We start from the raw sequence: 25,185 nt of genomic DNA, 5'->3' as shown, positions 1-25,185 counted from the left end.
AGACTATTCTATTGGAAAGGACTCCTAAAATCTGACGTAGCCAAATTAAAAAGTTTCAAAAAATAGCCTGCTGGTATGGCAGCAAGTTCTGAACTAATGTGTGGAAGATCACAGTATCTCCTTCATTCATTCAGCCAATAGAAAGTAAGTACAAGGTGATGGTGTTGTACGCAGCCTCCACGAAAGGTTATGAGATATCAATTCTACTTCTATTTCATAGTGAAAGATGCCCTGGCCACAACTGAAGATGAAGTGTACCTTTGGACACACACACAACAGTGAATGGACCATCCTTTTCACTTCCCCAGTGCACATCAAAACTGAAATTAACAATCTTTACCTAAGGATGTGAAAATAGGTCAGTCAATGCATCCCTTCCCTCCTTGTCCTCTTTGTTGATTCTGTCACTAAGGATGTTTCTTAGCTGATTTATCATAAGGACGTGAATACTAGTCACTAGACGCAGAACATCGTATCAGTGTGGTTCACTGTCTCATGTAGTGGCACCTAGACCATGTCACAGACAAAGAATGAGTGTCCTATACAGCCTAAGAGAAGAGGCAATTGGCTTTTAGCTCAAACTGTAGATGCACCTGCACTAAACTTCAGAGGTCCCAGGTTTGAGTCTGCTGTGGGCCATTACACCATTCAAAAGGTTTCAGTAACTACAAGCTGGAGTGAATTTAAAACAGTAACCTGCAGGAAAAGGTTCTCCATGCTATTACTAGAGAACTGAACCTTCTCAATCTTAGTTTAAACGAAGCTGCATGATGTCATTTGCATTTCGATCTTTCAAAGCTTCTTCCTCCCACAGAGAAAAAGGATCAAATAACTTCACAAATCTTAGAATTTTGCATCCCCATAAGTTTATACCTTTTAAAACATCTCTCTCCATAGAAATGCTAGAATATTTTGCAATGAGTAGAAATCCACCTGATACCTGATTCTCATTTACACTGAGATCCTTTATATCATTCTAGCACTACAAAGCAGCCTTAACGTAAGAGTAAATATATTTACACCCATTTTAATGCCCCTTTGCTTGATCAGAGAGGTATAATGGAGCTTTAGAGTATGCCTACACAGCAGTATAAGTCCAATTTGAACACATGCTCAAGACTAACTCTCCTTCTACTTATATACAAACCATATTAACTGAGGGTTCCAGGATCCTGTGGGGTCGAGAGTCAATGTTTGAGGTAAAGTCAAAACCTGGGTCTCAAGTTTTATTGCTTTGCAGCATAGATACAGCCCCACTGGACTTGAGTTCTGAAACTTTGCCAAAAGTAGCCCACAACCCTTCTGGACAACCACTTTTGGTGCACAGTCAAATTTTCCCAAAAGTCATATTATACCAGAAAAGAAAAAGGGACTACAGAGGCCACATTTCAGGAGGACACTAGAAAGTCTGAGATATGGGTGGTTGAACTCAGGCCTGCATAATGAATGGATATGCTGGAGCTCCACTTTCAGACGTAGGTTTCAACAATTCCTAATTGGTGTTACAAATAAGAGTAGACACTCCAGACCTAAGTTAATAAATCTAGGTCTCCTAACTCAAGTTCCACTAAACCTGGCTTTATATTGATGAGTCAGTGAGTGTCAATGAGAATCAGACCGCACATCTTTCGTTGAACATTATTAAGATTAATAGAAGCAAACTAGGTCCTGATTACAGAAAACATCCTTTTTAAGGAAGCCACTTAAGCACATGCCGAGTTTTAAGATAGTAAAGCTTAAAAGGTTTCCTGCAACAGTGACTAAATACTTCACATCTTAAAATTTCCCACATTGAAATACTGTGATTATTTATAGTTCAAGATGTCCCTAAAGTAACTCCAGATTTTAGGCATGATTTTCAGATTTTCAAGTGAGAATTTTGTGTGTAGAATTTTCAAACATTTAAAACTTATATTTGCTGAAGTTGTAATAATCTCATTATTTATGATTTCATAAATTACAGTAAGATTAATATTTGTTTCCAGGATGACTAGAAAGAATATCTTTACAGCTGATTGACTAAGGTGAATCTTCCTATTTTTCTAGGGCACATGCCGTTTTTTCCACTTCAATAATTAAATCAATTTTAACATCCTTATTTCAACATTTCTATTTTTCAGTGTTTCACTGAGGGATTATTATTTGTATATTATTTAATAAATATACTTGTAAATATAGTTTGTAATATATGAAAAACAATTTTTCCATAATAGAAATTAAAAAAACACCCAGGCCACAAATTAATCCATTGGGGAATTATATTGGCATAATAAGCAACCCTATCAAATCTTTGTCCAGCAGTCAAGCTTTATGAGACCTTAAACAAAGTTAAGATGTCAGTTCATGACATTTTACTCTTATGATTTAATCTTAAATTTTAATCATATAACTGTGTGTCATGTGTTCTGTTTTAATAAAAGATAAAGCTTTGACTGTCACATAATGACTTCGTTTGAATCAAAGTCATTTCTAGAACACCTATACAAAAACTTCATTCAGATTTAATATTTAGGTGAAATGTTTTCAACGAACTATGCAACTTACTTGCTATAGCCATCTTCCCACTGCTTTAATTGTTCTTTTACTGCTCTGTAGTTGGTCTGTAACATCTGCAACCTCTCCTTGCGTTTTTCATGGGCTTCTCTTAGCTCATGATTTTCTTCAGTCTGTATTGCAGCAAACAGAAAAACTAAGAGTTTAGTAAAATTTAATGGTGAGTAACACACTGACTCAACTAAAATTGTAATTTTTTAAACTGTTGTTACACCAACAATGTGTAGCTCTTAGGAAATTTAAACAGAACATTTGAAAATCATAGTAGTTAGTTTCAAAGAACTGGTTTGTGATACCTTTTGACTACGTGCAAATAAACATGTTGCAAGTATTTACTACTGAAGTTGTTACTGTTCCTCCCATAGGCTATGTCTAGACTAGCCCCAAACTTTGAAGGGGGTGTCGGGAGTTTACTAATGAAGTGCTGCGGTGCATATGCAGCACTTAGTTAGTCAAAATCTCCCCTGCGGCAACTTCAAAGAGCTGGCTTGCGTGTAGCCATGAGTCAGCTGTGGGTACTTCAAAGTGCCCGTGCTACATCGAAGTCCCTTTACTCCTCAAAATTTTGCAGAGTAAAGGGACTTTGATGTAGCATGGGCACTTGGAAGTACCTGTGGCTACACACAAGCTGGCACTTCCAAGTTTCACACTTCGAAGTTGCTGTGGGGGAGATACTGATTAATGAAGTGCTGCATATGCTTCGCAGCACTTCACTAGTAAACTCCCGACACCCTAATTACTACCTGCCCCCTTTGAAGTTCGGGCCTAGTTCAGATACAGCCATAGAGATACATAAGGAGGAAAAGGGGTTGTCCCCACTGTATTTTACTCAGAAATATTGTACAGCATTAAGTAGATAAAGTATGAAAAAAGTGGACCCACACTTTGATGTGACCGTGACCACCTAATGGGCTGGGATAGGTGGTTGCCTCAGGGCCCAGCAATTTAAATTGCTGCCAGAACCCCCATGCTTCAGGCAGAGGGAGCCAGGGTGTAGTTTGGGCAGTATTGAGTGGTGGCTAACCCTAGCCCCACCACTTCCATTGGAGGCTCTTCCCCTTCCAAGGGAGGGTGGCGGAGAGGGAGAGCTGCCCCCAAATCCCATTTCCCAGGGCCCAGTGAAGTCTGTCACCAGAGCTGAATCTGACTGTGATCATGTGGGAAAACACAGTTCACTCTCCAATGGAAAAAAAATAGGAATATGCACTGATTTATATTCCAGGATTATGTAAAAACAAGGTTTATATGCACCTTGATAGTGCATCCCCAATAAACATAGACATAAATATTAAACACAAGAACATTTACTTGACTCCTTACAGTATAGAGCAAATTAAATCCTACAGTACAGTACAAAATTAAACTAATATTAATTGGTAGGAAAATTTGGTCTCACTTCTTCTGCTCTATTATGCACTGAATTCCCAATTAATTCAATGGGAGTTCTGCTTGCAGAGCAACTGCAGCACCTGCCCCTTCATATCAATATAATCAAAACACATCATTAGTAGATGTGTACTGTTTAAGAACAGGGAATACATTCAGTATGAGCCAATAAGAGATATTCTAGCACCTAGAGCAGTAAACAATACAAATTAAATTGCACAATAAAACACAGCTAGTAGTATAGAAAAGTGCCAGTCTTTCCATATTTATGCTGAAGCTAGCTTCCCAAAAGCAGCCTGATTTTTCAATACACGTACTCAAAACTGAAACACAATCCAACTGAGACCTCAGATGCCACATTGTATCTAAGGTTAGAATTTTTCTAGGAAAGTCTAATGCAAGACACATCACCAGGCTTATAGATTCACTGTTTCCTGTTAAAACACTTTCCAGTTTAAGCGTCAAAAATACAAACTACCAAAACAGATTAATCTACAAATATCAACGTTCTCTAAGTACAAAGGAGTAAAAAGAGCCTATTTTGAAATGTAATGTAACCAACATAAAGTTATCACATTAATACTAAAATGCCAACGAATATATAGACTATAGGATTCCCAAAGCCTCATTTTTTTATCAGGCAACTATTTAAAATCCAGATTTGTCTGCTGGGCTCGAGGGGGGTGGGGTAGGGTGGGGTGTGTGTAAAGAAGCCAACAGCAGATGCCCAATTCAAGCCCAGGACTATGTCAGCACCAGCCTGGAGTACTGCTCAAATTGAGCATAGCCACTAATAGTCCCCAGCAATATAATGGACATCAAAAAATAGTCCATATGCAGTAGCAATCTTGCCAACTTTTTCATGCCCCTGGCACAACCCTTCATACTAGTGCATGTCGGTGGTATAAATAGATATGCCAGCTGTACATTAGCAGAGAATTCTCAGTTCTCAGATGACAAGACCATTTCTAGATCCTCTATGCAGTGTTGGGGCCTTGAGAATCTGGCCCTAAAAACTTATATTATATATGTCACAGAATCACAGGGCTGGAAGGGACCTCAGGAGGTCATCTAGTCCAGCCCCCTGCTTCAAGCAGGATCAACCCTCACTAAGTCATCCCAGCCAGGACCTTGTCCAGCCGGGACTTTCCCCTCTTCCAAGTGCTCCAAAACGGATTCCTTGAGGATTCCCTCCATTATTTTCCCAGGGATTGAGGTAAGGCTGACGGGTCTATAGTTCCCTGGATTGACCTTCTTTCCTTTTTTAAAGATGGGCACTACGTTTGCCTTCTTCCAGTCATCCAGTATGTCCCCTGATCTCCAAGAGTCTTCAAGGATAATGGCTAAAGGTTCAGCAGTGACCTCTGCTATTTCCCTCAGTACCTTGGGGTGCATTAAATACAGACACATGGACTTGTGCACATCTAGTTTTTCTAGATAGCTCAGAACTTGTTCCTTCCCCACAGATGGCTGCCCTCCACCTTCCTGTACTGCATTGTCTAGGACTGTCATGTGGAAGTTGACTTTGTCCGTGAAGACTGAGGCAAAAAAAGCATTAAGTACTTCAGCTTTTCCTGCATCATCTGTCACTAGGTTACCTCCCTCATCCAGTAATGGCTCCACACCTTCTCTGATAACCAGTTTATTGTTCACATGCCTGTAGAAACCCTTCTTGTTACTCTTCACATCCCTTGTCAGCTGCAGTTCCATTTGTGCTTTCGCTTTCCTGATTACTGCCTGGCATTCTCCAGCAGTATGTTTATACCTCTCCTTAGTCAACTGTCCACATTTCCATTTCTTGTATGCATCCTTTTTGAATTTAAGCTGACTAAGGATTTCCCTGTAAAGCCAAGCTGGTGCCTACCATGTCTGCATTTCTTACTGTGCAGCGGGATTGTTTGTTCCTGTGCCTTCAGTAAGACTTCTTTAAAATACTGCCAGTTCTCTTCAACTCTTTTCCCCTTCATCTTCATTTCCCAAGGGATCCTGCTCATCCGGTCTCTAAGGGAGTCAAAGTCTGCTCTTCTGAAATATATATATTTTTAGATATAGATATAGATATAGATATAGATATAGATATAATGTGTGTGTGTGTGTGTGTGTACAATAATGACCTTGAGGTTGGCTGTGGGCTTCCAAAACAGCAAGTATTTGTAATAGTAAAAAGGCCTGCATGATCTATTGTTTGTTATACGAACATAGCAGTCTGGCACATATTTTGTCATGGCCTAATTCGCCCTTTCCAATGTGCATGTTATCCAACAACTCTCAACTTTGTAAATTATGAATGACTTATTGAAGACTTTTGAATTCTGCATGCCCAAAAGAAGATGGCATTAATGAGAGAGTAGCAAGCATGCTAGTACTATGAGGTCAAGTGGGAGGGGCAGGAAAGCTACATTAGGGACCATGGTCTCAGAAGAGAAAACAGAAAAGAAGAAACTAGAGTAAAAAAATCCACCTTTGTAGGGCTTGTAAAATCCTTTGGAGTCAAAGCTTACAAAGCCCATGTGAGACAAACTGCAAGGCCTACTGAAACTGCTGGCATCAAGCAATTCTTCAATAGTTCTTTTAAATTTCCTGCCTCAAATCTTCATTTAATTTGGAATTATAAGGCTGAAAGAATCCTCTAGCACAGAACGGTAGGAATTAACAATAAAAATATCTTTTTATCTCTTCTATTCCCTGCCAATGCAAGATTATTCTCTGCAGTATAAGTTCTAGTACTATGCATGCCCTTTGGATTTCAGTGGGTCAAGTGATAGCTAGCGTTTCCACAGCACTGACTGGGAGACTATTTTAGAGTATAATAAATCTGTCAACTTTTTTCCTGATATTTAGTTTGCATTTTCCCACTTTTACTTTCATCTCACTATTCTTAGTCATACTGTTTAGTATAAACCTATGTAATTCCCCATGTAATAGTTGTACAGTGACAGTCTCACCTGAAAGCCTGATTCTGCCACTCTTACTCAGCTTAAGTAATTTAGTCACTCCACAAGCAGCGCCACTGTTTAAGATACTAGAGTCAACGTGAGTAAGAATGGCACAATCAGGCTAGCTACTCAATATAAATTTAGTACATTTGATTTTTCTTCGTAAATCAATTTGCACTGATTATTTGTGTAGCTCTTCACTGAGACAACTCCAAGTTGTCATTATCTTCTTTGTCATTATATTCTTCACGCCCACAAATGCAAAGAGTGAGATTTTTACTTTTCCAGTTCATTATGTATATAAAACACAAAACTACTTTGGGCCTTTTTGTTTGCTGCCATAGCATACGTCAGGCTCAATCTTATCTCCTATCAGCCCCCAGTTTCTTTCAGCACAATAAAAATGATACATACAAAATATTCACACTACTATATAGCATATTCCATATGAGGCCCTCACAGGACATTTGTGAATTAAGCTTCTGAACAACTTATTAAACGTAAAGATTATGTGACTTGCCTAAGGTCAAACAGGGGGTCTGTGACACAGCCAATAATAGATATCTTCCTTATCTCCAAGCAAGTGCCTTAATCATAAAACTATCCCTCTTTTCACTTTTATTTTTCCAAGTTACATCTCATTTTATCATCCTCTGCCCACATTTCTAGGCTGTATACCATGTCCCTTCATATTATTTCTTTGTCCTTGCAGATGTCTATTACCCCTATGAATTATTGAATTATTTGTATATTTGAATTATCTGAATTAATGAAATCTAGAGATTTCATTAGCATGCTGCTGCCCTCTCCCCTTTTATTGCAGATGTTACATAAGAGTGAGACTACTGATTTTCCTATGAAAGCAGACTGAAATGAGTTTTGGGACTCAAGTCTAAAATCCCTCACTAAAACCCAAACATATACTGTTTCCTTCTTCCACTACCTTCGGCAGAAGAAAAAAGTTTGAATTGCTTTTTCCATTTGGAAAACTGGAGACAGACTAGCAAACCATTTCAAGTGTTGTGTCTTGTGGCATCCTCAGGTAAATTTGCATCCATATTTCCAAGCAATCAATATTTAGTCTAAAAAATACTTATATTGCTATCTCTAAGAGAGAGGAATACCACTGAGTTCCTCAGATACGTGGGGGAAGAAAAGTAAGGACTGTTTAATGGTAACTTCTCTGCTGGATGGCTGCTGAGATGTTGGAATCTATTGATACATAGGTGTTCAAGTACAACAGTAATGAGAGACACATAGATACCCAGACAGAAAGCAGCGTGCCACGCCAGTGAGGATCAAGGATCTTGGTGTGAACCAGGGAGAAGACATAAGTGAATTTAAACGAAATTTTCTGTATATTCCTAGGCTGACCAGAAGCACCGGGCAAGAATAAATAACTCCTGGAGGTAAATAATGGTAATGCTAGGCACCTAACTAGCCATTTGTTAGGCAAAAATCTCATTGCCATTGTAGGTGCATTCAAATGTTTGTGTTCATCTGCACACCTGAATTTAAAAAGCTGCCTTTCTTTCTTGCAAGTAATGGACACTGGTTGATATACCACACTTCTAAATTTGGATTTTCATGCAATAATGCTATCATAAAGAATATAGGAACAACAATGTAGATTTAAACTGTTTCTAATGACCTACAATATTTTAAAAATTAGTGACATTCAGTAATAAATAAATCAAAAGGGAAAATGGATCAGCATGACTGTAACACTCCTAAACAACTAAGCCCTACTGCTTGCAAAGGGAGGAACGGAAAAGATCAGTATGGGGTACATGTTTTATAATAAATCATAATGCTTCTTCTACCGTCTTTTCTTTTTCTTCTCTTCCCCTAAAGAGTCGTAAGGATATGAGAGAGCATCTCTCACACTTGCAATGTTGAATCAAATGACATGGAAGGACATTATCCATGCCAATGGCAGTGCCAATGTAGACTGTGATGCCAGAGTGGTCTATTTTGATGGAGCCTGTAGCATCACACAGTGTTTAGAAGGCTCAGCCACAGTAAAAGATTGACACAGGGAGGTCAGTCGGGGCCCACTGCTGCGGATGGTGAGGACAAGACAGCAACATGCATCTCAGGTCATGTTACAAAATGTACTGAGAGATACAGGGAAATTCCAAGAGGTGCATTAGTAGGTCTAGTTGCTTGCTTAAATAAGCCAAGCCTGACTACAATCTTGGTTGTTCTGAAGAAGCAGTGAAGGAACTGAGATAGTTGTACACTCTCTTAGGCCTGGTCTACAGTAGGCAATTTGGTCAAATTTAAGTGACTTAGGTCGATTTTCTAAGCAATCAATCCAAACTACAAGATCCATACCACTGACTTTACAGGCTCCTAAGGTTGACTTTTGTACTCCTGCTTTTCAGGAGGAGTAATACCGAAATCAACCTTGCACGGTCCACTTCAGGATTGTGCAGACAGAGCACTGTAAAATTTGACATTCTTGGCCTCATTACGTATCCCACAGTGCCCCAATGTGACCACTCTGTCCACCACTTTTAGCTCCACTCTTCTCTAGGTGTGCAAGAAACAGCACAGGAAAGTTTGAATTCCATTTCCTGTTTGACCAGCGTGGTGAGCGGACAAGGCAGCACACCTCAGCAGCACGTCTCACCACTAATTGCGAGTGCCACAGATGAGTTCCAGGATGGAGTATACAGGAGATCCAGGATCTTATTGCTGTGGGGAGGGATGAAGCTGTAATGGCAGAACTACAAAGCAGCAAAAGAAACTCAGATATCTATTATAAGACCTCTAAGAGCATAGTGGAAAAAATGATTCACCAGGGACACCCAGCAGCGCCAAGTGAAAATAAAAGAGCTCAGGCAGAAGATAAAGGAAGCAAACAAACGTTTTGGGCCACCGACACAAATGCGCCATGTTTATGACCAGCTGCATAGGATTTTAGAGGGGGACCCAACCACGGTCCCCAAATAGTCCATGGATACCTCCCAAGACATTCCTGAGGCAGCCTTTGGCAACAGAAAGGAAGATGTGGTAGATGAAGAGGAGGAGGATGACGACAATGATCTGCAGGTGAGCAGAGCAACTGATCTCACCAACAGCCAGGAACTTTTTTAACTTTGGATCTCATCCCCTCCTTTCAAGATGTTTCACAGCCAGACTCTGGTGTTGGGGAGGGAACCTCTGGTGAGTTCTCATTTTTAATCATGCTACAAGTGGGTTAAAGCAATTGGGTGTGATCTGTGGCAGGTGCTGTACCTACACAGCCTGGGACCCCCAGAATAACTTCTTAATGTGTCTGGGGACCACGTGCCTATCCTCTCTGCACCTCTCCATAAAGCTCTCAGACAGGAACTCTTTAATTCTTTTCAAAAGGTTGTTGGGGTGGCCTGCCTTTTTCAACCTCCATGATAGGACACCTTTTCTCGCCAAGCCATTGGTAAGTAATTGGACATCATTGCACCACAGAGCAGAGCAACATACTGATCAGCCTCCTGCCCACATTCAGATATTCAGTCACTATTGCTTTCTTATCAATGTTTGTTATTCTAAGGAGACTAATATCTCTCTTTGCAACCTAGAGGAAGCAGGGGAAAGAGCATTAAGCTATTAAAAGAGTACAAGCTGCTCTGCCATACCTGGACAACCCCCTTCCCCTTCCTTTCCCAGGATCCTGGGGGAAGAGAAACTTTGTCTATGCCAAAGGGGGGAAGCATACAGCAACTGCAAGACACACACAGCCCCCAGGGCAAAAGCTGCAATACCATGCCTGCCAATCCCTCCTCCCGACACACACGCACACTCTCCCAGAGCTGCTGGGAGAAGGGAAACTTTCATTGCCCCAGCAGAGCAGGGAGGTGAATCGTGCAGCAACTGAGAGAGCCACACAGCCCCGACAATGAAAACCACAGTTGTAGCAACCCTAAATAGATACATATATTTTAACAGAAACTTTGCATTACTATGTATCTTTGTGTTTCCCTGTATTGCCCTGTACCTCCTGATAGGAGCTTTGTACTATTTCGTATCTTTGTATTACTCTTTATATTTGTTATTTTATACTACTTTCTATCTTTGTATTATCCTTTATACTTCTTGTTTAGGACAGTCTGTATCTGACATAGACACTTAGTATCTGGCTCCATATTGTACCTCAGACTCCATTTTGAGGGATATGGTCTGCTGTATTAGCCTGTAAATCTTGTGCTGCCTCTGCTTGAGAATGGGTGTGTGCGAGATGCAGCTGGAAGTATGACTGTGGATGCTTACTAAGTTAGCCTCTCGAGCCAGCCTGTCTAGACAGCAAAGACTTGGTGGCTGAAGAACAATGGGAATTGGATTCTGCAGCAATAACCAACCGGGAGAGGAAGATTAAGTTTCATCTGTAGGTGATGAGTCACACAGAAACCTAGGCAGTGGGAAAGGATCAAACCCTTCTGCCATTGACTGGTGACATCACAGCATGTAGGACACTAGAACAGAACCAGAACTATGGACTAAAAGCTATAAAAGATGTGTGTAACACTACAGGGTTAGGTGTTTCTCATCTTGTCAACATCGGTGCATTCATCTGGATCAACAGAACCTGGATCCACATTCAAATCTAATCCATTTGGCCAGTGGATTAGAGTGAGCAACTTTTGGTAACTATCTTGGTGGTCACTTGATAACGAGTAGGATGTCTTCATGTCACTCTCCTATTTGTGAGTCTGTTGATGGCTGACCAGCCCAATTCTGGAGCCGCAGATCTTATAACAGAGGAGGTAGGTGTTAAGAGCTGTTAGAGAGAGACAAGGCAGTTTTTGATGCTCTTTTTTTCTTCTCCTCCTGTCCTCATCTGCACTGCAGCAGGACCTCTCAAACTGCACCATCCCCTCACGGATTACCACTCTCCACAGGCATAGTCTTGGGCAAGATGCTCCCAAGGGTTGACACAAATGCTGCATTTTTTCATGTGTGCCTTCAGCATGTCCGTATATTGCTTCTGATGGCTCCCAATGCTCCTCTGTCCTTCCTCCAATCTGGAAAACAGAATCTGTTTTGGGAGGCACTGGTCAGACTTCCAAACCAGGCCAACTAAGTTGTTGGTGAATGATAATGGTTTCAGTGCTGGTAACGTTCGACTCTTTCAGGATGCTATTGTTTGTGTGCCTATCCTTCCAAGAAATATTTAGGATTCTCCTGAGCCAGTGATGATATTATTTTAGTGCCTTCAAATGATGCTTGTATGTTGTCCAGGTTTCACACGCACATGGTATAATAGCCCTGGAATAACCACTGCATGGTATACAAGAAGGTTTGTCTTGGGATAGATATCCCAGTTCGTGAAGACCCTTTGTCTCAGGTGAGCAAAAGCAGAGCTTGCACGGCTCAGATGACGCTGGATTTTTGCATCAATGTCAGCTTTAGCAGAAAGATGACTTCTAAGGTATGGGAAGTACTCCACATTTTCCAACAGCTCTCCATTGACTGTAACAGAAAGTGCATGAGATTGTCCCGTAGATGAAGGTTGGTGGAGCACCTTGGTCTTTTGATATTCAGTATGAGGCCGAGATTCTCGTATGCTTCAGAGAATGCACTTAAGATGGTCTGAAGGGCTGTGGGAGAAGGATGACAATATGGTTGTTGCTCTATGTACTGGAGCTCCATGATTGATGTTATGGAGGTCTTGCTTTTAGCCTTCAGTCTCATGAGATTGAAAAGCTTGTTCTTCATTCTATAGATGATCTTCACACCATCTGGAAGCTTGACATTAACGAGGTGAAGGGTCATGGTGATGAAGATGCAGAACAGTGATCTGGCAAGAAGCAGCCTTACTTGACTCAAAGGGTCACTTTGGGAACCGTTATTGTTCAATACTGTGGCAGTCATGTTGTCATGAAGCAGACTTAAAATGCTAATGAATTTTTTGGGACAGCTGATCTTTGAAAGGATGGCCCACAGGGAGCGATGATTGACTTGAGTCAAATGTTTTGGTCAGGTCAATGAAACTCATATATAAGGCTTTGTTGTGTTCATGACGTTTTTCTTGCAGTTGCCAGGCAGTGAAGATCACGTCTGCTGTTCCTCGAGATGGCCAGAAGCCACATTGGGATTCTGGGAGAATTTCTCCTGAGAGAGACAGGAGTCGGTTTGCAAGAATTTGAGCTAAGATTTTTCCTGCCGTTGACAGGAGAGAGATGCCACTATCATTTTCACAGTCTGAGTTGTTGCCCTTCTTGAAAAGACTGACAATCAGTGTGGTTCTGAAATCTTATGGAATCTGCTCCCTACCCCAGATCTTGAGAATCAGGAGATGGAATTGTTTGTGGAGCTCTGGCCTACCTTCTTTGAAGACTTTGGTGGGGATTCCATCTAGTTCAGCCTTGCTGTACTTCATCACTATCATGGCAGCTTTGACCTCACTCAGGGTAGGAAGTGTTGCAAGATCATTTCTAGGCAGTTGCTGAGGGATACAGTCAAAGGATTTTGGGATCACGATGGAGGGGTAGTTCAAGAGTTCATTATAGTGCTCCCTCCATTGAGAAGCAGTGGCTTCATTGTCTTTCAAGAGTTGGGGGGATTGATTCCATAGTTTCTCAGTCCATAAACAGCTTTGATAGCACTAAAGAAACCTCTTGTATCATTGATGTCTGTGAGATGCTGGAGTTCTCATTGCTTCTCAGTCCACAACTGGTTTTGCAGTGTCCTTCTTTTACTTTACATTTCTGCCTTGGCCTTGGCATGTGCTTCCCTCTTCACCATGCAATTGACCTCACACTGCCAGGCCCTAAAGGCTTTCCTTTTTGCCTCAATCACGTGTCCAATTTCCACATCGTTCTCATCAAACCAGTCCTAGTGCTTCCTCGTCTGGTAGCCAGTTGTTTCTCCAGAACTTCCAATGATGTCATTTTTCAATTGACACCAGTATTCTTCCACATCTTCAGGGTGTACTGTTGGCAGCTTCCTTTGGAGCACTACCTGAAAGTCACTTTATCTGATGGGGTCCTTCAAACACTGTACACTGATCTTTTGTTGGCTTCTTTTGCTGACTTCTCCGTTTGGTGACAATACTAATTGTCATTGTGGATCGAATAAGGTGGTGATCAGTCCATCAGTCATCAGCACTAGTCACTGCATGTGTGAGAAGGACATTATGCCAATCGCAAACATGGATGATGACATAGTCTATGAGGTGCCAGTGCTTCGATTGAGGATGAAGCCATGAGGTCTTAAGTTAGTTTTTCTGGCAGAACGGGGTGTTCATGAAGAAGAAAGTTCCATTATGTAGCTTTCTGCACACACAAGTTCCTAAAGATGCATGTGTCAGGCAGCTTTCCTGATCATCCCACACTGAGGTTGGTGACACAGCCCCTGTGATCTCCCAACACTAGCAATGCCATTGAGAAGCACCCCTTATAGTTTATGTACTCTGTGGCAAGGTGGTCTGGTGCCAAGATAAGATGTGTGTTCCATTTATTGCCCCACCACAGTTAGAGAACTCCATCACGGCAAAACCATCTACTATGTGCTGCACATTTCCCAGAGTCCTTGTTCTCCGCAGTAGAAGGTATTGATTGCCTTGGCTACCTGTATGAGAGCTGCACCCACTGTAGATTTGACCACTGAAAATTGATTGCCCACTGACCGGTAGCTGCAAGCTTCTGTAGAACTATTGCCACTTACGTCCCAACTGTCAGTGCAGGTCTCATTTTGGTATTGCAGTAATTCAGAGCAGGGGAAAGCAATTCACAATTCTCTATGAAAATGGCCTTATGCATGCAGAAGTTTTGTAGCCATTGCTGATTGTCCCATACCTGCAGAACAACGTGGTCCCACCATCTGTGCTTGTTTCATGGCACCAGAAATGGCACTTCACTTCACAAAGCACCAAGTGCAGCCAGCATCTCCCCATTCCTCCTCTCCAGTGTTTCACATTCCTGTATGTCCATGTTCTACTCAGAGACTTCATCACTCTGAAGACTGCTTAGGCTCTGCACATACAGCAGCACAAAGCATGAGATGGTCGTAATACTTGCCACTACATTTTGAAACTAGATGGGCTCCATGCTAGCCTTAAAATGGTGTCTGCATGGATACCCAGTGAAAAACAGGTGCAAAAACATTTTCACTGTTGCTTTGCAAAGGGAGGGGGATGAGAGAATTGCACTATGGTAGGCTGACGACACAGACCCAGAACCATCCCCCAGCACTTTTTTTTCCCCTCTGTCAGACATTGGGAGCTTAACTCACAATGCAAGGGTGCAGCAGGAACTGTTGGATGGGCGCATACAGTGCATTACCAACAAAGTCAAAGCTGCCCACCCTAATGGGGAGGCACACCATCAACTTCATGTGTCAGAATGGGTGCTACAGAATCGACCTTAATAAATTTGACCTAATTTCCTAGTGTAGACATACCCTTATTCAGAGCAATTTGATGACATTATCCTAGTGCAAGAGCATTCCTGTACCAGAGTTTTGCCTAATTATATTCTTCTGACCACCAGTGTAACTGCTGAAAAGAAAAAAGAAAACAACAAACCTTCTTTCAGTCTAACAACAATATATCTGTTATTGAGTTTCTGTTTATCACAGCTCTAGAGATCTACCAACAGATAACACCACGTGATGCCCAAAGACAACTCATCCTAGTCCTGTAGTATCTGACTTGCAAATGGCTCCTACGGCATTTTTTTTGTCAGCCACAGGGAGAGCAATAGAAAGTGTTCACTGAGTCAAACAACAATCGAACAGGGACACTGTCTTCTGATTGAGTATACATGAGTGAACGTCTCCCAGTCTTCTGGTTTACTGTCACTGCTGTAACCATTTTTCAGATTTTGTAAGATATATCAGAAATTGAGGCACGCTGCTGTTAGCCTTTTGCCATTATGATAACTTGCCATGTATTTCTACACTTTATTATCAGACTCTTAACTAATTTCTGATCCCTGACAATTCTTTGCTTTTCAATCCATTGGGCACCTAGTTTCTTCCAAAGTGGTTTGTGGAACTCTCTCAACAGCCTTTTAACTGTCCAGAAATTTATATGGACATTTAACTGGACATCAAATGCCCAGATAAATTTCAACTGGTTCTCTCTTACCAAATATTTGTATTGGCTTGTTCAAAGAAATCTATCATATCAGTAAGATATGATTTCTCTTTGAAGTGTGGTGGCTTGACCCAACTATATCATGATCTTTTATGTATCTTATCTTCCTAATTCTCATTTCATCCAATTTACCAGATGTAAAGGCTCTCATGTCAGTGTTTCCTTGAACTACACCTTTTAAATATAAATACAATATTTGCTACTTTCAAGTCTCTTGTATTAATTTGATTTTAACGAGAGAGTACACACATTTATTATATTCACACAGTCACTTCACTCCTAAATTCTTTACTTTTTCCTTGATGGTTTGCTCCATCACCACTTCTTACGATACTTAAATCTCTTAAAGAAACTTATTATTAATACCAGACAAGAGTATGTGTCACCCACAAATTCTTCCACAGCGAAAGTGATGCAAAGATATTATTTAGCATCTTACGCCTTTATCTGTCGTAATTTTCTCATTTTTATATTCTGCTTTAACAAATTTCTAAGAGGATACATACATATTTTTCATGTTCCAACCTTCTAGTCCTGGCCTATGAACATTTCTGAAATCAATGGGCAATACTGTTATTACATCTTCAATTTTAGGGTTTTTGAGGATTCAGAAATACCACTAAACTGATAGATTCATTGTAAGAAATTAAAATTTGAAGGACAAGGTTTAATGAAGAACACTAGTTTATGCTAACACAGTTACAGTCCATATAAAAATGTGTGCATTCTATGCTTTTAAAATGTATGTTTATTTTTATACTACTTTATCAATAAAATCTTGTAGCTAAAGAGTGGTAGATTGTGTATGTGTGTACATTCACCTTTAGCTGTAGTGTCTTCTCTAAGTTTTCTATCCTCTTTTCAGCTATTTTAAGCCTCCTTAGCTCTTCTGACTCTCTAGAAGAGCTCTTTGGGGACAGAGACCTTGAACGTTTCACAGGTGGTTCCTGGAGAATAAAACAAGGACATGGTTGAACTAGTTGGAACAGTGGATTATGAAAGACATGCAAAATTAAAGAACAAGTAATTTTGAATACTAATAATGAATTATAAAAAAAACCTGCACGGAATACCAGAGAAATAACAAGCAGAATTACCACAGCGCTACCACTAAAGGTTTCTCTGTGACTTGTTAATGAGAATATTCATTTACATTTACATTGTTTCTTTCAGAATAATGATGTCCCATTAGGGAAGACTAAAGGGTTATAGACTCAAAAATGCAAGAAACCTCATTACAAAGGAGGGGATAGAGGCTGGTCTAATTGCTCTATAAGGGTCCAAGGTTACACTTGATAGGACAACCAGAAACAAGAGGGAAAGGATTTTTTTCCCTTTGAAATAGTTTAACACACTGTGCAGTTGAAGGAACAATATGCTTGAGGAATATAAATACAACAGACAGTAGATCTTATACCATAATGACCATATGGTCATTAACTATAATGTGGCTAACTAGAGACAAGAATATGTGTTTATATTATGTGCAGCTTCATATAGCAATCTGGAAAAAGAATATATGAAAGTAACGCTTAAACTGGGCAGCATTTTTATTTTTACTATATCATATGCCCTTACATAAAACAAATAGAGTTCTTTTCAGATTATGTGTACTGATTTTCTGAATAACTTTGGTTAAGGACAGTGAAACATTAAGCAGCAGCTTAATACCCACGAGGCAGTCATTTTTAAACTCTAGTAACATGGAATTTTCAGCATACAGGAACACCATTAGTGCCAGAGATCAGTTGTTTAGTTCTCTTGATTACAATTTGCAATGCATTTATATTAATAATCACTATTAAATTATTTAAACCAGATATAATCATGTAATAACTTTGAGCCAATACCATGATGGGCATTTTTGAGTAATTACAGTTTTTATTTTTACAATAACTAAATGATATGTAACAAGATGAGTTTGGATAATATTCTCAGTTACCATAAAATTGAACATTATACTCTTTATTAATTCTTACGTACATAAATGTCAGTGTTTTCTGTCATATCAGTAATTTTTTCTTACCAAACAATATAGAAAAAAGCATCTGCATTACTGTCAAAATAGATCAAAATCTTTTGGGGTTGGGGGCGTGGAGAAGAAGAAAACCACAAGCACTAGCTACTCTGCCCCAGAAGCTTGTCTTCCCAGATTCTATTATACAAATTAAATGACTTTTTTATTCCATTTTAGTTTGGTCATTATCCTGTACTGGTAAATTTAAGAGCACCCGATCACAAGAGAGAGATTATTGCACTAATGTTTAAAATACTCTTTAACATGTTGCATACAAATACATTTAGTTTACTGACACATTATCTAGAAGATCAATTTCTATGAAAAAGCAGGACCATTTGTCAATACTTTTTTTATTTAAAATTTTGTCCAATATTTTCAAAAGTAATTATTTTGTCAACCTTACTCAAAGTGCTCAGCCTGAGACACATTAAATGGTGGAATATTTAAGATTTTTGCAAAATCAGGCCCCTGATAGTGTCTGAAGCTAGGCACTCAAAATTGAAGACACTCACTTCTGAAAATCTGGGCTTTTGGGTTATAATGAATACATTAATCAAAATTCACACATACTGAATGAAAATCCATGCTTACCATAGTTTTTAGGCACTACATACCCATATTTAGTGCTCTTAATAAGAATTTAAAAAACTGTAATGGAAGTATCACTTGCCACCTCACTGTTCAAAAGAAGTAAGTTCATGGCTTTCTTAAACTTTGTATGTGTACAAAAGGCTGAGGAAAAAAAACTGACTGGATGTGTGGGCCAAATATGGGGTAGAAATGTCATCTCCTGCTTGAGAATTCTCTCATGAGGGGATCCCTGAAATAGGATAGAGTATTTTGGGGGTGGAGGGAGCAGACATGAACTCTCAATTGTGGCCAATCAACATGATGTCCATTTGCTCACAATGATAAGGTGCCATGTTGGGAGAAAACAAGTCACCAGAGGGAGTTGAGATAAGGTGATATGAAGGGTGGTTGATGGCTGTTTTGTCAAGTGGTTGGGACTGCAGAGAGTAGAAAGATAGTGCTGCACTTCTGTCATGCTAGCTCCTCTGTTTTCTGTAACAGCATGCATGTCCAGGGAGAAGAAGGTAGCACAATAGTAGTTTGGGATATGAAAGGTCTCATTTTTAACTGAAGTTTCTTACTCTTGAAAAGAAGATCCTCTAATGTTCCTTGGATCTCCTTGGAGAACGAATGCCTGCAACTATGAAGCACTGTCTCACAACTATGGGGGTAGCCAGGGAGACACTGTCCATGCCATCAAGTGCATGTTGAAAACTTGTAATTCATGAAGTCATACTCTGACATTAATGCATGGGAACTAGTTATCTGAAATAAAAGGCTGGACAAAGTAAAGTTCCTTGCCAAGGAAATCCAATCTCTTGGAATCCTTACCTTGAGGTTTAAACCTGAGCTCATGAAGCCTGCTTCATTCTGCAACCATTGGGACCAACAAGCTAGAATCAGGATAAGACAGCAAATATTCTTCTCTGTTGGAGGGAACTAAGTACTTTTCCCTGCCTTCTTCAGGGTTGAGGCAAAGGTGGCTCGTATATCCCAATTTCTCAATTCTGATGTCAATAATGGGGAGCACTGTCTTGGAAGGAGCTGCTGCATATATAATATCCAGTAGTCTTGTGTGTAAGATCTTGAACCTAGTGGGATCTGAAGAGACTCAGTGATCCCCTGCTCAAGAAGTGTTGGCATTGCTTTTAATCATTAGATGGTGAAGCAGAGGCTGGAGTCACTACTTCACTAGAGGAGAACAAAAAAAGCACTGCTGGCAGATCTGAAAATATCAGCTGCTCCTCCTCCACTAAACATTACTACAGAGTCTGTGGCTCTTCTTGGAAAGGTGTCCATTGTTGAGGGTAACATGTAAGTTCCCTGAACTCTAGCAAAGAGAGCAAAAATCCCTGGGACTCATATAGGGGCAGTAGATGGGGCAAAGGTGCATGGAGTTGGATCCCATGGAAGGTAGCATTGACCCCCTTGACCAATACCGTAGCTCATGAGGATGCAAAAGCATCCAGATGATTTTGGAAGCCCTGTCAGAGCTGATACCTTTTTGCCAGGTTGCCAGAGGGACAAAATCATTTTCTTCTTAGGAGGAAGAGTCATCAGGTTCTTGAGATGGAGACAATAGTATTGGACTCGAATTGACCACGGAGAGTAAGAGGAGAATAATGCACGAGTGGTGTAAAGCCTTCCAGCTCTTAGCTGGAGCTTGGGAACAGTGAATATTAAGTTGATAGCGCCAAGAAACTTCTGAGCAGGATTTGATCTGAGAGGATCCATATAAATTACCATGTTATGTAGAAAAAGATATCAAAGTCTTGCTGGAGCCGTGGGTATAGACATATCGGCTGACATGATCTTGGTTTAAGGATGACACCTGATGAAATGGTAGATACAGACCAATGACACTTCCACTGAAGAATTTCTAGTTTTCAGCCCACAGACAAGGAGAACATGGGAGGCTGTTGGTAGCATGACTGACATCAGATACAACAGTAATGAGCTGCCAGTCAGGAGGAAGGGTGGAAAGAATGTGAGACTGGACCAGAGAGGAGAAGACTATACTCCATTAATAGCTATTTGGCAGGGGAGTCACAAAACTTTTTTCTTTTGCAACATGGGCTCACAGTATAGAAAGGTAGCAAACTATTTCCATTGATGACAGCGACACAAATAATACCTAGTGAGAAATGATTGGATTTGTACAAACTGCACTACTGAACGTACTTCAGTTGAATATGTTATTACCTGTTAAGTAATCTCAACAGAGATCTGTGGAGAAAACAGACTGGGTCTGGGCTTTTCAGCTGCAGCTAGGTAATTCAAAGGCAGTCTTTGCCAGAAAACTGAAGTTTAATTTTCTAGCCAAGTCAGAGTAGGCTGTCGAGTGAATGTGTTATGATTGCCTGGGGCTGCTGCAAAACTCAGTTTGATTGAGGGAGATGGCTCCTGTAATACCTCACAACTGCAAACTTCATTGCTTCTGCTGCCAGGGTTAGGAAATTTGAGTTCAATCCTCAAATTACACAGTATCTTAAATGTGTTTACATCAAAACTACACACACAAATTTGGTTGCTTTGAAGGTTTTTTTTTTTTAAACAAACAACTCCGTGGAACAGAAAATAATTAGCCTGTTTTTGGGGGGTAGGGGTAAGAAAGATCAACCTGAATGAGGAGAGGGCAATGTTGAAGGCTTTTGGTGAAGTAGTCTTAAGCACTAGCCACTGAAAAATATGCTAAGTAATGTGAGAAACAAAGTCACATTCCACTATTAATGGAAAGAGCTCTGGTTTTGTTTTTGGTTTGACAGAAAGATGAAGCATTTTGTGTAACGTATAGAAAATTCGTAAAGTATTTAAATGGGTAGTCTTCTAACTGGACGAACAACTTTTAGAAATGAGTCTATGGCTGTGGCCACACTTGGCCAAAACTTCAAAATGGCCATGCTAATGGCCAAATTGAAGAATACTAATGAGGTGCTGAAATGAGTAGTCAGCAACTCATTAGCATGCTGCTCGCTACGGCACTTCGAAAGTGCCACTTTCTAACGCGTGCGGCTCGGCTACACAGGGGTCCTTTTTGAAAGGACCCTGCAATCATTGAAATCCCCTTATTCCTATCAGCTGACAGGAATAAGGGGATTTCAAAATGTGCAGCGTCCTTTTGAAAAGGACCCCTGTGTAGCCGCACCGCGCACGTTCAAAAGCGGCACTTTCAAAGTGCTGCAGCTGGCAGCACGCTAATGAGACGCTGACTATCCATTTCAGCACCTCATTAATTTTCTTCGATTTGGCCATTAGCTTGGCCATTTCGAAATTCTGGCCAATTGCGGCCACAGCCTTTCTCTGAGATTTCCTTGCACATCACATTAATACATGCAGCAGAAAGTGCCACTTTTCTCAGCCGAATCTTGTACAATTAAGCGGACTTGTTGTCCCACAACATAGGAAAAACCAACAGTTTACCGGGTTGTTTAATAATAAAAGGAACTATTAAAGTTAAGCATATACTTTGCTGGATGAGACCGCTTGGCTGAATTGGGCCTAAATCTTATTAGATGAAGGTAACTTGGTCTTGCTGATGCCTTGAGCAATCATGAGATAATTCCAACTTATCTATCAGGCACACTAGGTTATGAGTAATGTCAGAGCGCTAAAAATAAAATTTGTGTCCCCCCCCGCATTTGCAATATTGCAAAAACTGATTCAGAGGCTCATGAAGGCCAAGTTAGGGTTGTTTGAAAGGAGAGCAAGAAGTGTAAGTTTTTTGACACATTGTATTTCATGTTGAATTTTTATAATCAATTTGACTGAATTTTTGCTTTTCAAGAAGAAGAATGAGGATAGCTTATTTACTTACAGATCTGAAAAATCTAGAGGGGGCTATATGGGAACTCATAGCAACAAAAGATAATCTTGGTCTGTATGTCCAAGACTGTATCATAGTGATGACATGAAAAATAAAAATAAACATGCAAGTTTAACAAGGCATTTAACCATGAGACCCCTTCTCTTTTGGAAAACATAGCTTGTAGTTGAAATACTGTTCTTACTGTCCTTTAGCACCGCAGATGTAATATGTGAATTTCTATAGCTAACATCATCAAAATAAATTCATACCTACACATCAAAGTATGCTCCAAGACATAACTCAGGGAGACAATAAAATGACTGCACACCCCACTTTTACTAGGATGGGCCCAGTTTCTTATCCTGTGCACATGGTTTTCTTCTGCAACGCCAGAAATGTCCAAGTTTAACTTCATTTTACCAATCAAAATATTTGGCTTTTTAACACAAACAAATTTTTTGTCTGAGATATTGCTATACTGAATATAATTTGCTTTGTATTTATTTGATCCATGTTCACTAGGATGGCACCCAACTGGAATGAGGGTCAAGTGTGATGAACAGTGTTTGCAGTGAAGAGAAAAGTCACCATCAAACAGAGCATAAACACCATTAAAGAAGTTCTGTTGCTCAAAGTAAATGTTAACAGCAGTTCAATGTTTCATGAAGAACCCTAAGGACTTGATCACATTGGCTCCCTCCTTCAAAGGGGCATGTAAACGAGCCTAATCGGGGAATAACAATGAGGTACTACACTGCATATGCAGCACCTCATAAGCATAATTCTTGCTGCATGAACTTCGAAATTGCTAACTTCAAAGCACCAGCAAGCAGTGCAGCCGCGGGCACTTGAAAGTACCCACGCAACTTCTCAGTGCCTGCAGCTATACTGCTTCCTGGCGTTTTGAAGTTAGCAACTTCGAAGTTCATGTGGTGAAAATTATGCTAATGAGGTGCTGCATATGCAACGCAGCACCTCATTGCCATTCACTGTTCGGGCTCGTTTACATCCCCACTTCAAAGGAGAAGGCTAGTGTAGACGAGCCCTAAGTTACCATATTAAATATCCTCCATTCTGAAAAACATGCACATCATTAAGTCCGCATCTGAAAGTAGTTATGCCAGCAAACTTTATAAAAAGGGACAACTTTTCTCCTGTATGAACATTTTGCAACCCTTAAAAGCACTAAAAAGTGGCCAGATTTTGTTTTTATTTTTTAAAATACGGTCACCTTAGGAAGCCTAAACACGGATGCATTGCAGCCTAACCAGGCTGTTCTGTAGTGGTTTGAAAGGAATCTGAGGAAAACACATATTTGTGAACAGAACGCTCATCAGGAAGAGTAGGCACTAGTAGAGGAATGAAGTAATGTCTTCTGTACCAGATGGACACTCTCTGTAATATTATTTGAGTATTAGGATAAGTACTTGAATTTAAAATACTGATAATGATTTCTTCATGACTGTCAGTAAGTTTTATCCTTGCTGCTACCTGTTGGGTCAGCTGTAGAGCCCCCTGGATTGGTGCCAGTGACCCTGCCAACCCAACTGTCCCTCAGTTCCATCTTTCCAGTTATTCCAAAAGTGGGGAAGGTGGGTGGGTTTTGAATAGATATGAGCAATACAGCTCAAAGAACAGGTACAACAGTGAACAGCCATTTCTTCTTCATGTGTTTGCTCATATCTATTCAAGTTAGATGAATCACAAGCCAAACCCAGGAGGAAGGGTCAGAGTCAATGCATGGTTGACTCAAGGACAGTGGTCCCAAAGGATGCATCCTATCTGGACTGCTGAACAATAGCACACTGAGACATAAAAATGTGTACAGATGATCATGCTGCAACTCAACAGATTTTCTGGAGAGGTACATGAGCCAGGAGGGCAACTGAAAAGGCCTGAGTTCACATATAGTGCACTATAATAGGTGGCAGGGTAACCTTTGCAAAGTCGTAACACGTTCACATATAGGACATGATCCAGAATGAGATATGCTGCAATGGAACAGGAAGACCCTTCAATTTGATCAGCAACAGCCACAGAGAGCTGTGAGATCATACGTGAGGGCTTGGTCCCTTCAATGTAGAAGGCAAGTATCCACCTCACATCAAGAGAGCGCAGTTGCAGCTCCCATGGGGAACTGTGAGATTTAGGACAGAAAACAGGAAGGAAAATACCTTTGCTAATATGGAAGTCAGAGCCCACTTTTGGTAGCAAAGCTGGGTGAAAGTGGAGTTGAACCTTGTCCTTATGCAACACTGTGTAAGGGGGTGCTCTGATATGAGAGCCCAGACCTCAGACACCCTTCTGGCAGAGGTGATGACCAACAGGAAGGCCACTTTTCGGAAGAGGTAGAGAAGGAACACATGGCCAAAGGTTCGGGGGGGCGGGGGCTCATAAGCTCGCAGAGCACCACATTAAGGTCTTGAGCCAAAACCCACCAATGGGTAGACCCCTTGAGAAAGTGCCCCACCATGGGGTGCATGAAAACAGAGCACTCTCCTGGAGAGAAGGCTGACATGGCTGTCAGGTGGACCTTCCGAGAATAAGAAGTGAGATCTTGCAGCTTCAGGGAAACAAGGTAATCCAGCACCTGCGGGAGACAGAGGTAGGCAGGGATATGAGGTTGGGCCAACGGGAGATGCATGTCCACACAGCTAAGTAGGCGTGCCGCACAGATGCTTGCGGCTGCTGAGGAGGACCTGCTTCACTAGCTCTGAGCATGCCTGCTTGACAGAGGTTAGCCATGAAGCCACCATGCAATGATGTGATGGAAGTGAAGGTCTGAGTAGGAGATGCAACCATCGTCCTGCATGAGAAGCAGTGGAAACTGAAT

General features: G+C 40.7%; 1 protein-coding gene across 1 annotated transcript in view; it reads right to left on the bottom strand.

The window, feature by feature from the left end:
• CNTLN (centlein) overlaps positions 1 to 25,185 on the bottom strand; it is a 319,293-nt gene that overhangs the window by 141,733 nt on the left and 152,375 nt on the right. The window contains exons 10-11 of the mRNA XM_074994934.1: positions 16,779 to 16,904; positions 2,545 to 2,666 (exon numbers count right to left, since the gene is read on the bottom strand). Of these exons, the coding sequence (XP_074851035.1) occupies positions 2,545 to 2,666; positions 16,779 to 16,904 (248 nt within the window). The remainder of the gene's footprint in view (positions 1 to 2,544; positions 2,667 to 16,778; positions 16,905 to 25,185) is intronic.

This window comes from Carettochelys insculpta, chromosome 5, assembly GCF_033958435.1.
Source record: "Carettochelys insculpta isolate YL-2023 chromosome 5, ASM3395843v1, whole genome shotgun sequence".
Classification (NCBI taxonomy): domain Eukaryota; kingdom Metazoa; phylum Chordata; order Testudines; family Carettochelyidae; genus Carettochelys; species Carettochelys insculpta.
This window is presented reverse-complemented; position numbering and strand designations above follow the sequence as displayed.